This window comes from Dasypus novemcinctus, chromosome 9 (genome assembly GCF_030445035.2).
Source record: "Dasypus novemcinctus isolate mDasNov1 chromosome 9, mDasNov1.1.hap2, whole genome shotgun sequence".
NCBI lineage: Eukaryota > Metazoa > Chordata > Mammalia > Cingulata > Dasypodidae > Dasypus > Dasypus novemcinctus.
Window position 1 is genome coordinate 24,047,740 of NC_080681.1, and position 17,072 is coordinate 24,064,811.

Below are 17,072 nucleotides of genomic sequence, written 5' to 3' on the forward strand. Positions count from 1 at the left end.
GATTTAAAGTCTGGAAGTGAGAGTCCTCCAACTTCACCTTTCCTTTTTAAGATGTTCTGGCTATTCAGGGCCACTTATCCTTCCAAATAAATTTCATGATTGTGTTTTCCATTTCTTTAAAAAATGCTAGTAGAACTTTTATCAGGATTGCACTGGATCTATATATCAATTTGGGTAGAATTAACATCTTAATGATATTTATTCTTCAATCCATGAGCATGGTATGTTCTTCCAATTATTTAGGTCTTTTTTTTTTTTTATCTCTTTTAACTGCATTGTAAGGAATCAGATGTAACTCAAGCAACTGAGCTCCTGCCTACCATATGGGAGGTCCCTGATTCGGTTCCTGGTGCCTCCTAAAGAAGGCAGTAAACTGGCACAACAGGCAGGTATGGCAAGCTAATCCAACAAGATGATGCAAAAAGAGACACACACACAAAAAAAACATAATGAGAGACACAACAAAGCAGGAAGCAGAGGCTCCTACTGCCTCCTTAAGAATACAAGCAAGACAGTGAGCTGATGCTACAGACAGGCAAGACGAGCTGACACAAAAAGATGATGCAACAAGAGACACAAGAAAAAAAGCATAACGAGAGGCACAATAAAACAGAGGTGGCTCAAGTTTATTGTTAAATATTTGATTCAGTTGCTATTGAGAATGGAATTTTTTTCCCTGACTTCTTCCTCAGATTCCATGTTTTCACTATTTTTTAAAGTCTATATCATCTGATATAGGTATAGCCACTCTGGCTTTTTTTTGGTTACTGATTGAATGGAATATCTTTTCTCAGCCTTTGACTTTCAATCTATTGATATCCTTGGGTCTAAGGTGAGTCTCTTGTAGAAGGCATACAGATGGCTCATATATTCTTATCCATTCTGCCAGTCTGTATCTTTTGATTGGGGAGTTTAATTCATTAACATTCAGTATTATAACTGTAAAGGCAGTTCTTATTTCACCCATTTTAACCTTTGGTGTTATCTGTCATATTTTACCTTTACTCTTTTGCACATTTAGTTACTTTTACTGAATAATCTTCATTTCTAGACTCTTTTCCAAGCCTCTCTCTCCTGTCTTTTCTTTTCAGGCTGTAGCATACCTTTAGGATTTCCTGCAAGGCTAGTTTGTTATAAACTTGCTTGGTCTCTTTATCTGTGAATATTCTAAACTTGTCCTCATTTTTGAAAGATAACCTTGCCAGATATAAGATTCTTGGCTGCCAGTTTTTCTCTGGCAGTATCTTAAATATTTCATACCACTGCCTTCTTGTCTCCATAGTTTCTGATGAGAAACTGGCACTTAACTCTTATTGGGTATCCCTTGTATGTTATGCATTGTTTTTCTCTTGCTGCTCACTATTCTCTCATTGTGTTTGGCATTTGTTAGTCTGATTAGTATGTATCTCAGAGTTCTTTTATTTGGGTTTATTTGGATGGGAGTATGTTGTGCTTCTTGCACATGAATATCTATATCCTTCGATAGGGTTAGGAAATTTTCTACCATTATTTCTTCAAATATTTCTTCTGCTCCTTTTCCCTTCTCTTCTCCTTCTGGGACACCCATGACATATGTTTGTACACCTCTTGCTGTTGTCTAGTTCTCTGAAACCCTGTTCAATTTTTTCCATTTTTTTCTTCATTTGTCCTTTTGTATGTTCACTTATGGAAGCGCCATCTTCAAATTCACCAATCTTTTCTTCTTCCTCCTCAAATCTGCTATTATATGGCTCTATTTTTTTTTATTTCATTTATTGCACATTTCATTGCCATTAGATCTGCTATTTTTCTATGTATGATTTCAAATTCTTCTTTGTGCTCATCCAATGTCTTATTAATATCCTTAATCTCTTTAATTATCTCATTGAATTTATTTTTTAATGACTTTTTTTTTTAAGATTTATTTTTTTCCCAAAGATTTATTTATTTCTCTCCCCTTTCCCCCCACCCTGGCTGTCTGCTCTGTGTCCATCTGCTGCACCCTCTTTGTCTGCTTCTGTTGTTGTAAGCAGCACAGGAATCTGTGTTTCTTTTTTTGTTGCATCATCTTGCTGTTTCAGTTCCCCACATGCGCAGCACCATTCCTGGGCAGGCTGTACTCTCCCTCACGCTGGGCGGCTCTCTCCACAGGGCGTACTCCCCGTGCATGGGGCTCACCCACATGGGGGACACCCTGCGTGGCATGGCACCCCTCTCCTCCCCCCCCCCCCCGCGCATCAGTACTGCGCATGGGCCAGTTCCACATGGGTCAAGGAGGCCTGGGGTCTGAACGGCGGACCCCCCCCCCATGTGGTAGACGGACGCCCCAACCACTGGGCCAAGTCCACTGCCAATCTCATTGAATTTATTAAGGAGATTTGTTTGAACATCTATAATTTGTTGTCTCAACTTTTATGTCATCTGGAGACTTACCTTGTTCCTTTAACTGGGCCACATCTTCCTGATTCTTGGTATGGATTGTAATTTTTGGTTGGTGTCTTGATCTCTGGTTTACTAGATGTATTCCCAACTCCAGCCATGGAAAAGCTCCCGAGGTGGCTTGTGCTGCCAGCAGAATTTCTCTGCAGATGGGCAGTATCCTCCTTCCATTCTTTCAAGGATGTTGCAGGATGCTCTTCTGGTCTCCTAAGCCTCCAAACAGGATAGCTCTGAGTGGTTACTAACTGCTCTGTAGTATAAGCTGATTCTTGAAACTCTACTCTGCCATTCATCTTGCTGGTTGTCTTCTTGCCCATTTTTCAAACGGGTTGTTTGTCCTTTATTTTCAAGATGTATTCTGGTTATTAGACCTTTTTCAGATAGGTGGTTCCCAAATAATTTTCTCCCATTGAATAGGTTACCTTTTCAATTTCTTGAGAAACTCCTTTGAAGCGCAAAGATTTTTAATTTTGAGGAGGACCCATTTATCTATTTTTTTCATTGCTTGTGCTTTGGGTGTAATGTTTACGAAACCACTTCCTACTCCCAGATCTCATAGAAGCTTCCCTACATTACCTTCTAGGAGCTTTATGGTCTTGGCTCCTACATTTAGGTCTTTGATTCATCTTGAGTTAATTTTTGTACAGGGTATGAGATGGTGATCCTCTTTCTTTTGGGATGTGGATATCCAGTTCTCTAAGCACCATTTGTTGAAGAGACTATTCTGTCCCAATTCAGTTGGCTCAGTGGCCTCATCCACTATCAGTTGGCTGAACAGGCACACATCTATATCTGAACTCTCAATTCTGTTCCATTGGTATGTCTATCCTTGTGCCAATACCATGCAATTTTGACCACACTGTAGCTTTGTAGTATGCTTTAAAGTCAGGTAGAATGATTCCTCCAATATCATTTTTCCTTTTCAGGAAGTTTTTGGCTATTCAGGGCTCCTTACCCTTCCAAATAAATTTCCTAATTGACTTTTCCAGTTCAGTAAAAATACTGCTGGAACTTTTATTGAGCTTGCACTCAATCTGTAAATCAATTTGGGTAGGAGAGATATCTTAATATTTTGTCTTCCAGTCCATGAACATGGAATATTCTTCCATTTGTAAAGGTCTTCTTTGATTTCCCTTAGCAATGTTGTATAGTTTTCTGTGTACTTCCTTGGTTATATTTATTCCTAGATATTTGCTTCTTCTAGTTTCTACTGCAAATGGAATTTTCTTTCTTGATTTTCTTCTAAAATTGCTCATTAACATACAAAAACACTACTTATTTTTGTGTATTGATCTTACATCCCACCACTTTACTGAACTTGTTTATCAGCTCCAGAAGCTTGGTTGTAGATTTTTGGGGACTTTCTACATATATGACCATGTCATCTACAAATATTGAAAGTTTTACTTCCTCCTTTCCAATTTGGAGGCCTTTTATTTCTTTTCTGCCTATGTGCTTGAGCAAGTACTTCTAATACAATGTTACGTAAAAGTGGTGACAGTGGGTATCCTTGTCTTGTACCAGATCTTAGAGGGAAAACCTTTAGCCTTTCACCATTGAGTATGATGTTAGCTGTGGGTTTTTCATATATACCCTTTATCGTGTTGAGAAAGTTTCCTTCTAATCCTATCTTTTGAAGTGTTTTCATAAAGAAAGGATGCTATATTTTGTCAAATGCCTTTTCTGCATCTAAAGAGATAGATGATCATGTGATTTTACTCACTAATCTGTTAATGTGGTATGTTATCTCAATTGGTTTTCTTATGTCAAAGCATCCTTGCATACCTGGAATAAAACCCACTTCATCATGTATTAATTTGATTGATGTACTATTGGATTTGATTACATGTTGAGAATTTTCGCATCTAAGCTAATTAGAGAGCTTGATCCGTACTTTTCTTTTCTTGTAGCATCTTTATATGGCTTTGGTATTAGGGTAATGTTGGCATTTGAAGCAGTTTGGTGTTATTTATGAATTACAAAAAATAGATATTGGATTGTTTGTAAGGTAGTCTATACCTGGGTGTGATTAAATTATGATTAGGGCTTTGACTTGGCCACATCAGCAGGATGTTGAGTCCCCACTCCCTTGGTGGGCAGGGACTCACAGAGAAAACTACATGGCAAAGAAGAGAGTTGGAGTTTTGAGCTGGAGCCTAGTAAGTGAATACACAGGAGAAGAACACAGAGGAATAAAGATGGCTCCTTAGATATAGCAGAAGCCCCACGGAGATAGTCTATAGCTGGGCTTGCAGAGTGAGCACAGCAGCTAAACCCAGAGAGAAACACAGCCCTGGGAAGAAAGGAACCCAAGAAGCCTGAACTCTTGGCAGACGTGGGCAGCCATCTTGCCCCAACATGTGGCAATGGACTTTGGTGAGGGAAGTAACTTATGCTTTGTGACCCAGTGACTGTAAGCTTCTACCCTAAATACCCTTTATAAAAGCCAAGAGATTTCTGGTATTTTGCATCAGTCCCCCTTTGGTTGACTAATACAGCATTGTGGAAGGAGTTAGCTAATGTTCCCTCCTTGTGGCAGTTTGAAATTATTTTATGAATCCCAAAAAGAGAAAGATTATGTCTGTGGGCTAGTCCACTCCTATGCATGTGAACAACCTCACCGGACTATGTCAGTGAGACATGACTCATGCTGACTCTCTGCCCCCTTGCTGTATCTGATAAAAAACAGACATCATACAGCAGTGTAGCTCAGTGGCTGAGTGTGTGCTTCACGTGTATGAGGTCCTAGGTTCTATCACTGATACCTCCAAATACCAAAACAAACAAACAAACAAAAATGGAGCTACACCAAGTAAGAGGGCACTGCCATTTTTTACCCTGCCATGTAACAGAAAGGAGAAGCTCAGGAGCTGAGGCCCCGGAAAGAAATGACCCTTATGCCCATAGCTTGCAACTGAAATCAGAAAGAAAGCAGAGAAGAGACCAGGCAGAGATTCTCCATCATCTTGCTTCAAGACATGGCAACTGACTTTGGTGGGAAAGCACCTTTCATGGCCACTTGAGTTGGACTTTTCACAGCCTTGGAACTAAAAGCTTTTACACCAAATAAATACCCACTATAAAAGCCAACACATTTCTCGTACTTTGCATCAGCAGTTCTTTGGCAAACTAAAACACTCCTCTTTAATTTTTTGGAAGTTTGAGCAAGATTGGTATTACTTTTTTCCAATATGACTGGTAGAATTCACCTGTGAAGCCAGATGGTCCTGGGCTCCTCTTTGTTGGGAGGTATCTTGGTTTGTTGAAGAGATGATTACGTAATGGAGGGCCACAGTAAAATATAATGTATTGCAGATATAAAGTTACTATAGTAAAACATGCATTATGTGTGAATATAGTCTTGATACAGTCAGCACATAGGCAAAAATTATGGCATAATTGAGGAAAAGGAAAACATTTATAAACAAGAATAAAGTAGGATTATTGAAATACAAGTTAAGAATATAAGTTACAGGTATGCTTTAAACATTGAAAAGTGTTAATATTACAGGACTGAAAAAATCAATCCATGATAGCATACCCTCCTGATACATATAACTGATTCCCAGAGGATTCAAAATGGCTATGATATAGATTAAGATTTATTGTTTCAATTTGCCTTTTACACCCACCTGGTGACTAAACCAGTAACCTTCATAATCCATGGATTGTTGAGTATTTTTGATAAAATTGAATTGGCAGTTGAATTGAAAAGTACAAAAGTATATATACATATAAAAATATATGTGTCAGGGGAGCAGATGTGACTCGAGTAGTTGAGTACCAGCTTCCTGCATATGAGGTCCCAGGTTCAATCCCCGGCCCCAGTACCTCAAGAAAAAAAAGGATACATGTCACAAAAACTGGTGATAGTAACTTATGCCACTGTTCATTCTCAATAGAGATTAATATCAAGAACAGCAATTCTCTCTACAAATGGAAATTAAAGGAGAGACTAGGTATATTTAATTAATGGAAAATAAAGTACAGACAGCAAGGTTCTTAACTGGGGATACAAGATCTATTTCAAGGAACCCAGAAATAAGCTGAAGTTTTATGTAAAATTTTGTGGGTTGGTTTTCATGAAATTCTCAAATGAGTATGAGAAAAACAAACCAATACACCTTAAAGGACCATGGTGATCTTACTGTTGAAAATTTTCACAAGACCTGAAATTATTCAAGAGCAAATACCTAAATTTTACATTTTCATAGTTAGAATGGATTTATGTCTTTCCAATACAATTTACAAAAGAAAAAAAAAAAAAAAAGACCAAAAATCATCAACTCAAGAGATTCAAACTTTTAGAAAACTATATAGGATTTTCCACAGCAGTCAAGACCAGAAGAAAATCATAGGACAGTTTCAACATTAAATTAAGAGAGAAAGAATCACACATATTTCTCCAAATATCCCCTTTATAAACCTCTTCCACGTTCCAAGACTTAAGTAAAGTATCTCAGATACTCCCTCTCAGAATCTTAAAGGTCAAATTCAGTGCCACATGTTTAGAGGGAGAACGGTACAGGTTTCCCCCAATTCCAAGAAAGTGGACATAGCTAAGGCATACAGAGTAGAGAGAGATTATTTAGATCTGCCAAAAGGAGGAAAAGACTTGTCACTCTACACGTGATGCGCTCCGGATCTCAAGAGATGTAACCCTGTCGGATTGGTGCGGTGATGAGAAAGCAACTCAGCAGCAAAGGTGGTGGCAAAGGCGAGACTTGCACCTCCTGGTGAAAAGCTACGTGGCACTAAGCAAACAATGCTCAGTCTCCCCCACCCCCTGCTTCCGCCCCAACCATCTTCCCCTTTAGTTACCAGTTGCTCCAGATTCCGTAGAGTAATTCCACAAAAGCGAAAGAGAGGTTCAGGCACAGGAAGAAAAACAGGTTCCGGGACGTCTGGTCCGACAGGATAGACCTAGTTAGGGAAGAGCCAGGAGAGTCATGGAGTGCCGGGACCCGAAAGCTGGGTCCCCCTTTCAAGATCCTCCCAGTCTACACACTCCTTTCCACACAGCAGGGGGGCAGGGTGGGGGTTGTCCCTGACACTCCCTCCCAGGATCTCGAGCTACCCGTAGGTCTGGGGGTTCTGCGCTTCTGCCGGACCCCTCCTTCCCGCAAACACAGCACCGCGCACCTAAACCAGCCGGAAATCTTGCCGAACAGATTGAACTTGGGTGGTTTGTATTCATCGTCTTTGATGGACAGGGGCAACATCTTCTCTGCCCGGCGAAGGGCCGGGACTATTCTCTAGAAGTAGTTCCGTGGGGTGGCGGCAGTGACAGTGATGAAGCTTCAGACAGGACTCCCAAGCTCCCTCCCGGGCCCCGCGCTGCTTACAGACACAGACACACACCCGGGAACTCGCCGACTTCCGGCCCTGGCCGCGCAACGAGCCCTGGGACAGGAAAGTGGAGAGAGGGAGCCGCAGGCCCGGGCGTGGCCTGCGCGGCAGTGGGCGGGGCCTGCGGCGGGAGCTGGGTTGGAGCTGTAGAGAAGCCGGGCGGCAGGCGCAGGCAATCTCAAAGGGGTTCTGGGGAACTCACCTGTGGCCCAGTCTCGCCACCTGGGCTCCGGGAGAAACTCCGAGCTGGTACACCTGTAGACTGGGCTGGCTGGGAGGTTGAGACCCCGCTCACGCCCACTCCTACCGTCTCCCCGATATTCCAGGATGCACTGGTGCCTGCCCTTTCGCCATTTTTCCCTGTTGGCCTTAAATTCCGCGGCAGTAGGTAGCTGTGCTGAGGAATGTAGACGTCGTTCTCTCGCTTCCAGTCTGCAGGAAGTGCAAATGATGGCTTTGCCTTCAGTGAACTAACTCTGTGGAAACCCAAATCCTAGTTATCACCCCTTCCCGGAAACAGTGCCTGACCCTCCTGTACTGCCACGCAGGAGGCGATCAATGTCTTTTGAAAGAAATATTCAGTGCGTTTAAAAGAGGCTCTTTCGAGGGAGCTACTACGTGGCCGTTTATGAATTGAGGTTTGGTTGATGCATGGCTTCCCAGCCAAGCTCTATTCGCAGAAAGTCAGAAACTCGCTTGCACGTCCCTCTCGCTTCCAGGTTATCCCAAGGGCAGCCTGCACGACTATAATTTTTGTACAGTTCTCACTGTCAATTACAGGGACGTGCAGGAAGGAGCTGACTCGCGAATGAGACGCGAAGGGCGTGCGGAGGGCCGGCAGACGAGCCTGGCAGGTTTCTCTGAGCACCCAAGGTCGCGAAATAGTCCCTCGGTTACCTCTCGGGGAAACTGTTTGGGTACTGACATGCGATCCCAATGACGTGAACGATTGAAAGTTGTTACCTCGGGGAGGAACTACGGAAAAGAAAGATTGGCTTTCAGAGGTGGCTGGAAACTACAAAACCGAGCTTCTTGGGAACTGCCTGGTGGTCTAACAGGAAGTGAAGCGTCATCAAGAAGAAGGGGCAGCCGCTCTGGAACGTCTCCCGCTCCAGGCGCTCAGTTTGCGGGAGGCGCTTTTTCCAGGTCATCTGTACGACGGACGTAACTGGGTACGTGCACGCTGTTTGGGAAAAAAAGAGAAAACGAGCAAGCGAGACGTCCCTTCCGCCCCTTCCAAGAGCCCTATGCAGATATATCGGCTGGTCCCACTGCAATCTTCTGCACTTGAGGTAAGGAGGCTGCAAAATGCTTGCGTGTTAAAATTTTTTTGCAGTGAGAAGGGACGTTGTATGGGAATTCTGCACATTATGCATGATTGCTTTATAAGTTAACAACTTCCTAATACAATATATTTTTAAAAAGTCATATGGCTAGATAGCATGTTTTGAAAAAAATGTTTTGCAGTGAGGATATATGCATGTTTGGCTCTCGTTCTTGGAACTTTTTAGGGGGAGGCGGAGGGAAGAGGAGGATTCGGTGATTTTATTTTTGAAAATATAATTTACTCATCCTGCTGTTTCGGTTGCTTTTAAATGTTCATGTTAATTAAGCTACTCAGAAGAGAGAGAAGTAGGTTCCAGGAATTAATTTCTGTAAAGAGTATTTTGTCTCTCCATTTTGGCATAAATTTCATTATTTTAACTTGAACATGGACATATTTTCAATACGTAGCTTTTATTTATATTTTTAGAAAGCTTTTATAATGCCAATAGACTTTAAATTTACTCTCCTGCACTGCTGAGGAAACATTAATTGGGTGCATACAAAGTAGTTTAAAGATAATATTTCCATGACAATTGAGTTTTTCTCAAAATTGCTTTATTTGTTTAGGACGTAATTAATTGGGGGAGGGGGAGAATTTATGGAAATAATCAACTCTCAGCAGCTGTTTTCCAGCATTCTCTTAACTCATCACAGTCAGCTGCAATTTGAGCCTTTATTTTTGTATTCTGCCTTTGAAAATAAATTCTACATTTTATCCTGTATTGCTGGAAACCAGAAATTACTCAGCTGTTTCATGGAAAATTTTGCATTACCCTTATTCAAATAGTTTAGAAGTAAGTTGGAGAAATAGAAGCTTGTTGGTTTTCTGGAGCTCCAAGTACCCCCCCAAAAGATATAAGATAAACACTCCCTTTCAAAAAGTGGCAATGCCACCTCACACCTTTCAGTCTTGGATGGCATAAGCACCAAATTTAAAGCATAAGGTAATGTATGTGAACCATTCAGGATAATTCCTGGCTCATAGTAGGACAATAAATGCAATGTGAAGGGTAGATAGACAATATTTAAATCAGGATAAGTTCTATGAGTAGAAAATTTTTGATAGTGTCTCACTTGTCATCTTGAAATAGTATTTATCCCATTTATATTAACCCATATATTATCATATCAAAATTAGTTTCTTTCATTCATTTAACAGTCTCTCAATGAGTGCCAGGAATTGTGCTAGGCACTGGAAGGTAAAAACTAGATAAGTCAAAGTTATTTCCCTGGAGGAATTTTATGGGTAGAAGATGATTTGAAGGGAGGCAAATAGTGACAGGCAAACAAGATCAGGATTTTAGAACTGTGTGATGTTAAAAATATAGACAGGGATGCCCTTGGAGCAGTGAGAAGGAACATCTATCTCTCAATGAGTCTTTCTATATATATGAAGGCATTCTTTTTGCACCTTCAATAACATGTATCATGGAAGAATTTGATGTTGAACAATCAAAAATGATTCTTCGGCTCTGTTTAGGTAGTTATTATAGATGCAGTCTATGAAAGTCCCCAACCAGAATTTTTAATTCTGTCATAAGATTAATCTAATATTATAAAATTAATATATTTATAATATTATAAAATATAGTCCTGAAAAAATTTTAAACTAGTAAAGGGATTTCTGCCTTGAACTCTTCAATATTTATTTATATTATCCCCTACTAATTAATTACATTAGGCTAACTATGCAGACTATATGGGGGAAAAAAACCCAGCTACTCAGACCTGTGAGAAATGAAAGCAAAGAGAATTAAGGGGCAGAAGCTCATCTCTAGCCATGGTTCCAGCTCCTTCCAGGCAGTAGTCAGCAAGGACTAGGAAGGATGCCATCTGTCATTCTCAGTAAGCAATACTGGCATTTATGTGTAACCCTGTTTCAGACCCTGTGGTTTTTTAGGTGCTTCAGACTGAATGCCCTGTGACCCTTCAGTGAAAAAGAAAAAGCTGTTTTAACAGTGGATAAAACTACAGATACAGTTCAGTCTAGAAATTGAATGTAGATGCAAATTGCTAGTGCTGGCAGAGATTTTTCTCTCCGTGGCATATATGCTGTGATTTCAAAAGTGTAAATGTATCAGATAGACAGGATGATATGAGTTTATTCTGCTTCTGGATCCTCAAAAGAAAGATGAAATAAAAACTATAGCAGTGTTAACTCCAGTCCCAAAGAAAGACATTAATTACCTCATTGCCTAAATGTAAGTCCTAGAACACAGAATAGCAAATTCTAAAAATAATTCTAAGTCTGTGGATAACTGTTAAAAGTATTGTTGTTTTTGGATTTCCTGCTGATTGACAAATACGTTACAGAAAATTCTTTGATTTCCCTTAATAGTGCCAAGAGTGTCTGTTCATATCTATCACTGAAGCCATAAGGAAAATTTTTTAAAAAATTAATCTTTACCACAATGAGGTAAGTATCAGTATTTGTATCTGAGAAAAATGATTCCCTTTAGAGGTGTTTTTGTTTCCTTGGAAGTAAAATTTCTTATTTGAGTCAGGGTCCTTCAGAAAATTCTTATAAGATCTCTGGTAGGTCTGATTCATTAAAACCATAGTACATCACATCATAGATTGAAGTCAATACCTGTAAAGTTGCAATATTGTAGACTAGAATAAAGCTGAAAATAGTGGAAACTCTGCAGAAGACACGGAAAATACAATGTAATCTAACTGTGAGAGTTGGGAGATTGGTTTTGACTTGCCATTTTTTCCATGGCTCAGCAAAAATCATTTTATGTTCTCAATCTTAGTAGTGCTATCTGCAAAATGGGGTGGATATGTGTAAGTACTCTTCCTTCTAAAGATTAAAAAAATTACACATTTGAGATGTGGAAACCTCTGACAACTTTAATTACTATTGCTAAACTGTGTGAGATCAGAAATTAAGTCTGCCTAATTATCACTGTCCCTAGAACCTGTCAGTGCTAGGCACATGGTAAGCACCTATAAATATTTGTTGACTTATGGACTACCATGGATACTTTGGCTTTCCCCTAACAAAGTGAGAAAGCTCATATGGGATTTCTACCAATTGAGCATTTGAGGATGTATCCATCTTAGGTTTAATATCTAAAAATAGAAGTCATAATTCATATGTGTGAAACCCATTTCTCTTAGAGAAATGATTTTGGAATGTTGTTTATTGCTGAAAATCAGTATTGGGTAAAAGTGCAAATGTTGTGTAGGATATTCCAGGGATCTGTTGCTTAACAATCTTGCCTCCCCTCCACCTTCCTGTGATTAAAGCAGATAGAGGTTCAAATGAAAACTTCCAGTATCCGAAAAGGGTAAAAGCAATATATTTGCAAATGTGCTTGCTTTTTTTTTTTTTTTTTTGACCCATTTCTGGAAATAATTTTGCATGACATGATGCTGAGCTAAAAATGCTTTTCTATATCTAGCTATTCCTCTTAGGATGCACTGACTTTGTGGATCCTTACCAGTCATGAATATGCTTCTTAGGAATAAGGCTAGTCTTACTCCTGACGTAATATATATCTGTCAGCTTGTTCATCTCCAGACATCATCGTTATCATCATGATAATAGCTACAATTAATTGACAATTCCCAGAGAAGATACAAGACTAGAAAGAGCTTTTCTCTAGCATAATTCAGACCTCTGCATTTGGATGATTGAACGTAGCAGATAGTACTTTTAAGAGATTTTATATGTAATATCTATGTATGGTATTTCCCCTTAAAGCAGTGATTGTAAAATAAACTCTAGTAGGAGTTGATAATAGCTGCTGAAGAGGCATTGAGAATGAATATGATACTTTGTGGAGTTTAGGAGTTAAAAAAAAAAAGTGAGGACTAATGAGCAGCATTTGCTCTGGATAAGGAAGTGGGATTAAGGAGGGAGGTGAGACAGGGTAGCTAGTGTAGAATATCCCTGTTTTAAATGCTGCCCCTGTTCATTCTAACCTGATTTACCTGTAAGAAAATGGTTCACTCTTAATGTAACCATGATAGAAATTCTCTTTCAGCACAGCGTACTAGATCTGTCTGTTCAAATGTGATATTATAGTAAAGGTAGGTATAGGAACAATGTAGAGGTTGCAGTCGTTGGTATCAAGGGGATCCAAGATGGTGGAGTAGGGAACAGCAGGCTGCACTTCTCCTCCAGAAACTGCGGGAAAGTAGGCAGGCTTGCCTGGCAAAAGGGAAGCCACAGGGCTATGGGGGCTATAAGAGAGGATGGCAGGGAGGGAGGGGAAAGTCCCGCTTTGGGCAATATGGCAGGTAAGCCAGCTGGAGAGAGAAGAGAGCTACTAGACAACCTGGTAGGTGTGCCAGTACCCAGCAGGCTCTCAAGAGAAGGGGAACCATGAAACAATCAGGTGTGAGGTCTGGCACCCAGGGGATGAGGTGGGGGCAATTAGTGGAAAGGCAGGTGTGCAGCTGGCCCTGGGGATAGAAGAACTGTGGGACAATTGGATGTGCTGTCAGCATCCAGCTAGCTTTCAAGGGGAGGGGAAGGGAGTGGTAGGATAACTGGGAATGCTGGCCAGCACCTGCTTGCTCAGGGAGTGAATGGAGCAGGAGGGGTGTGATAGGGCAAGCAGTTTAGCTCCCAGCCATCTTGGAAAAAGAGAGCCTTGTGCCAGAGCCTGAGAAGGGAGGAGGGAAGGATTCAGGCAGGCTGACACAAGCCCAGCCTGCCCCTGGGGAAAGGAACCGGTATGTATCAGGCATGCAACCAGCCCCCAGGGAGAGGGGAGCCTTGGGGGCAAGCAGGGATCCTAGACAGAGGTGCTTGTTTGCTTGTTTTTTTTGTTTTCTTTTTTCCCCTGTCCATCCCCATAGCTGGTGTAATTGATTGGTGGGCACAGATAGCCTGAGACAGTTGCTGGTGGCCTGAGAGGGAGGCTTACTTTTTGTTCTTGTTTTTGTTTTCTCTTTCCTTCCCTTTTTCTTTTTTGTCTTTCTTTTCATTCTTTCATATTTTCCCTGTTCCTTTTTTTTACTTCCTTTCCACCTTCTCCTGTTTGCCTTCCTTTCTTTTCTCAGTTACCTACTGATAATGTAGGACTTTCTTCTCCCATTTTGTTGGTCTTTGTAAGCCTTACACTTTTTCTGTCTCTCAGTTCTTCAATTAATACCTACTTTCATATTTATTTGATTTTTTTGTATTGTAACACATCAAGTGCCTTCTCATTTTAATTTTTTTAATTTAAGTTAATTTTTTCCTGTTTCTTTTTTCACTTTTTAAACTTTTAGTCCTTTTTACTATTTTCCCCTCTTGTTGATTTTTCCTGTTTTTTTTTGTTCTTTCCCTTTATTTTTTCTCCTTTCATTCCTTTTTTGTGGATCTAATATTTTTTCAGTTGAGCATGGACAACTACGAAGATATAGAATTAGTAGAACCATGTGTTAAAGAGAACCCTTAACACAAAAACAAAGCCCTAGTTTTGAAAGAGAAACTAACCAACTGAATGAGCCAATCAAGATAAACAGATGCCTAGACATCAGCAATAAGTTACAAGCCATACTAAGAAACATGAAGTCATGGCCCAGTCTAATGAACAAAATAGAAGCAGGAGGAGATGCACAACATGTAACAACTAATCAAGGATTTCCAAACATATATCCTTAATCAACTCAGTGAAATGAAGAAAGAGATAAAAGATATCAAGAAGACACTGAGGGAACATATAAAAGAAATTGTAAATATACATGAAAAGATAACATCTTATGGTGATGAAAGGCACAATGCAAGATATTAAAAATGCACTGGAGGTACATAACAGTATAGTAGCAAATAAAAAATGGTTGTTGAATATTTAGGATGTTAAATTTTAACCTCATCATAACCATACAGAAACATGGAAAACATATCTAGAAAAAACATGAAGGTACTCAATGTGTTACAATACAAAAAAAAATCAAATAAATATGAAAGTAGGTATTAATTGAATATCGAGAAAAAAATTATAAGACAAAGACTAACAAAATGGCAGAAAGAAGTCTTGCATTATCAGTAGTGAATTTAATTGTACATGGATTAAACTCTAGTCAAAAGGCAGAGATTGATAGAATGGATAAAAAAGCATGACTCGAAGATAAGCTATCTGCAAGGGATTCACCTTAAATATAAAGATACAAGTAGGTTTAATGTGAAAGCATGGACAAAATACATTCTACAAGTAGCAACTAAAAGAGAGCTGGTATAGGTATACTAATATTAGATAAAATAGATTTACATCAAAAACAATTAGGAGGGACAAAGACAGCCATTCCATCTGGTCAATTCAACAAGAAGACATTATCAGTTATAAATATATGTGCGCCTAATAGCAGAGTGCCAGAATATATGATGCAAACACTTAACAGATTTGAAGGGAGAAATTGATCTACATTAATAGTTATGAGATTTTAATACACTGCCACTTCAAAAATCGAACATCTAGATCAATGATCAATAAAGAAATACAAGTCTTGAACGATATCCTAAACCAACTAGACCTAAAAGACATATTTTTTGTATATATACGTATACTTCTTCCAACAACAACAGAATACACACTGTTCTCAAGTGCACCTAGCTCATTCTCCAGGATAGACCATATGTTAGGTTACAAAACAAATTTCAGTAAATTTTAATATACTGAAATTGTACAGGATCTTCTCTGAACACAGCAGAATGAAAGTAGAATCGATAACTGGAAGAAGTGGAAAATTCACATACTTATGGAAAATAAGAAATATCTTGAGGCAAATGACAATGTAAATACAATAAACTAAAACTTCTGGGATGCAACCAAGGCAATAATGAGAGGGAAATTTGTATCTCTAAATGTTTACATTAAAAAAGAAGAAAGATTTCAAATCAGAGATCTAACCTCCAAACACAAAGAACTAGGAAAAGAAGAGCAAACTAAACCCAAAGTGAGCAGAAGGCAGTAAATAACAAAGATTATTGCAGAGGTAAATGAAATAGAGAATTAAAAAAAAATAGAAGTAACAAAACCAAAGGTTATTTTTTTAAAAAAATGAATAAAATTGACAAACTATTAGTTAGATTGACAGAATTAAAGAGAAAAAAACACAAATTTGACTGAAATCAGAAATGAAAAGGAGGACATTACAATGGACCTCATTGAAATAAAAGGGCAATAAGAGGAACTATGGGTAATTGTATACCAACAAATTAGATAACCTTGATGAAATGGACAAATTCCTAGAAACACATGACTGCCCGCGCTGACTCAAGAAGAAATAGAATATCTCTACAAACCAATAACTAGTAAACAGATTAAATTAGTCATCAGAAACCTCCCAACAAGAAAAGCCCAGGATCAGATGGCTTCATAGATAAATTTTACCAATATTCCAAGAAGAATTAGCAAGAATCCTGTTCAAACTCTTCTAAAAAATTGAAGAGATGTGATTATACCAAATACCATTGATATACCCTTTGGATAAATTGTATGATGTATTAATATGTATCAATAAAATCAATTTGGGGGAAAAATTGAGAGGAAGGAACATTCCCTAATTCATTCTACAAGACCAACATTAGCCTCATACCAAAGCTTGATAAAGATACTTCAAGAAAAGGTTATAGTCCAAAATCTCATGAATATAGATGCAAAAATCCTTAACAACATACTAGGAAATTGAATCTAATAGCACATGAAAAGGATTATACAGCAAGAAAACAAGTGGATTTATCCCAGTTATACAAGGCAGGTTCAACATAATATCAGTTAATATAATACACCACATTAACAAATCAAAGGGAAAAAAGCAAATGATAATCTCAATGGATGCAGAAAGGCATTTGACAAAATCCAGTGCTTTTTTTTTTTTTTTTTTTTAAATAAAAACACTTAGAAAACTAGGACTATAAGGAAACTTCCTCAAGATGATAAAGGGCATTTATGAAAAACCCATACCTAACTTTCATACTTAATGATGAAAGACAAGAATGCCCACTGTCACCACTGTTACTCAACTTTGTACTGGAAATT

The 17,072-nt window shown here is 39.0% G+C and overlaps 2 protein-coding genes across 11 annotated transcripts in view; one reads left to right on the forward strand and one right to left on the reverse strand.

The window, feature by feature from the left end:
• SLC30A7 (solute carrier family 30 member 7) overlaps positions 1 to 8,051 on the reverse strand; it is a 101,696-nt gene extending 93,645 nt beyond the window's left edge. For 6 of the 9 annotated variants that reach the window (XR_011649616.1, XR_011649613.1, XR_011649612.1 and 3 more), the window contains exons 1-2: positions 7,561 to 7,714; positions 7,240 to 7,341 (exon numbers count right to left, since the gene is read on the reverse strand). Coding sequence is in view for 3 of the 9 variants with exons in the window: in XM_071217217.1 (XP_071073318.1) it covers positions 7,240 to 7,341; positions 7,561 to 7,640 (182 nt within the window). In the remaining 6 variants the exon portion in view is untranslated. Of the gene's footprint in view, positions 1 to 7,239; positions 7,342 to 7,560; positions 7,715 to 7,969 lie in introns of those variants that run through there. The other 3 variants (XR_011649614.1, XM_004471671.4, XM_071217218.1) reach the window with 2 other exon arrangements.
• A 682-nt stretch (positions 8,052 to 8,733) lies between these two features.
• EXTL2 (exostosin like glycosyltransferase 2) overlaps positions 8,734 to 17,072 on the forward strand; it is a 32,118-nt gene continuing 23,779 nt past the window's right edge. Inside the window, exons 1-2 of one of the 2 annotated variants that reach the window (XM_004471669.5) lie at positions 8,734 to 9,059; positions 11,432 to 11,509. In XM_004471669.5, the coding sequence (XP_004471726.2) occupies positions 11,505 to 11,509 (5 nt within the window). In that variant the 5' untranslated portion in view covers positions 8,734 to 9,059; positions 11,432 to 11,504. The remainder of the gene's footprint in view (positions 9,060 to 11,431; positions 11,510 to 17,072) is intronic. The other variant, XM_071217219.1, reaches the window with a different exon arrangement.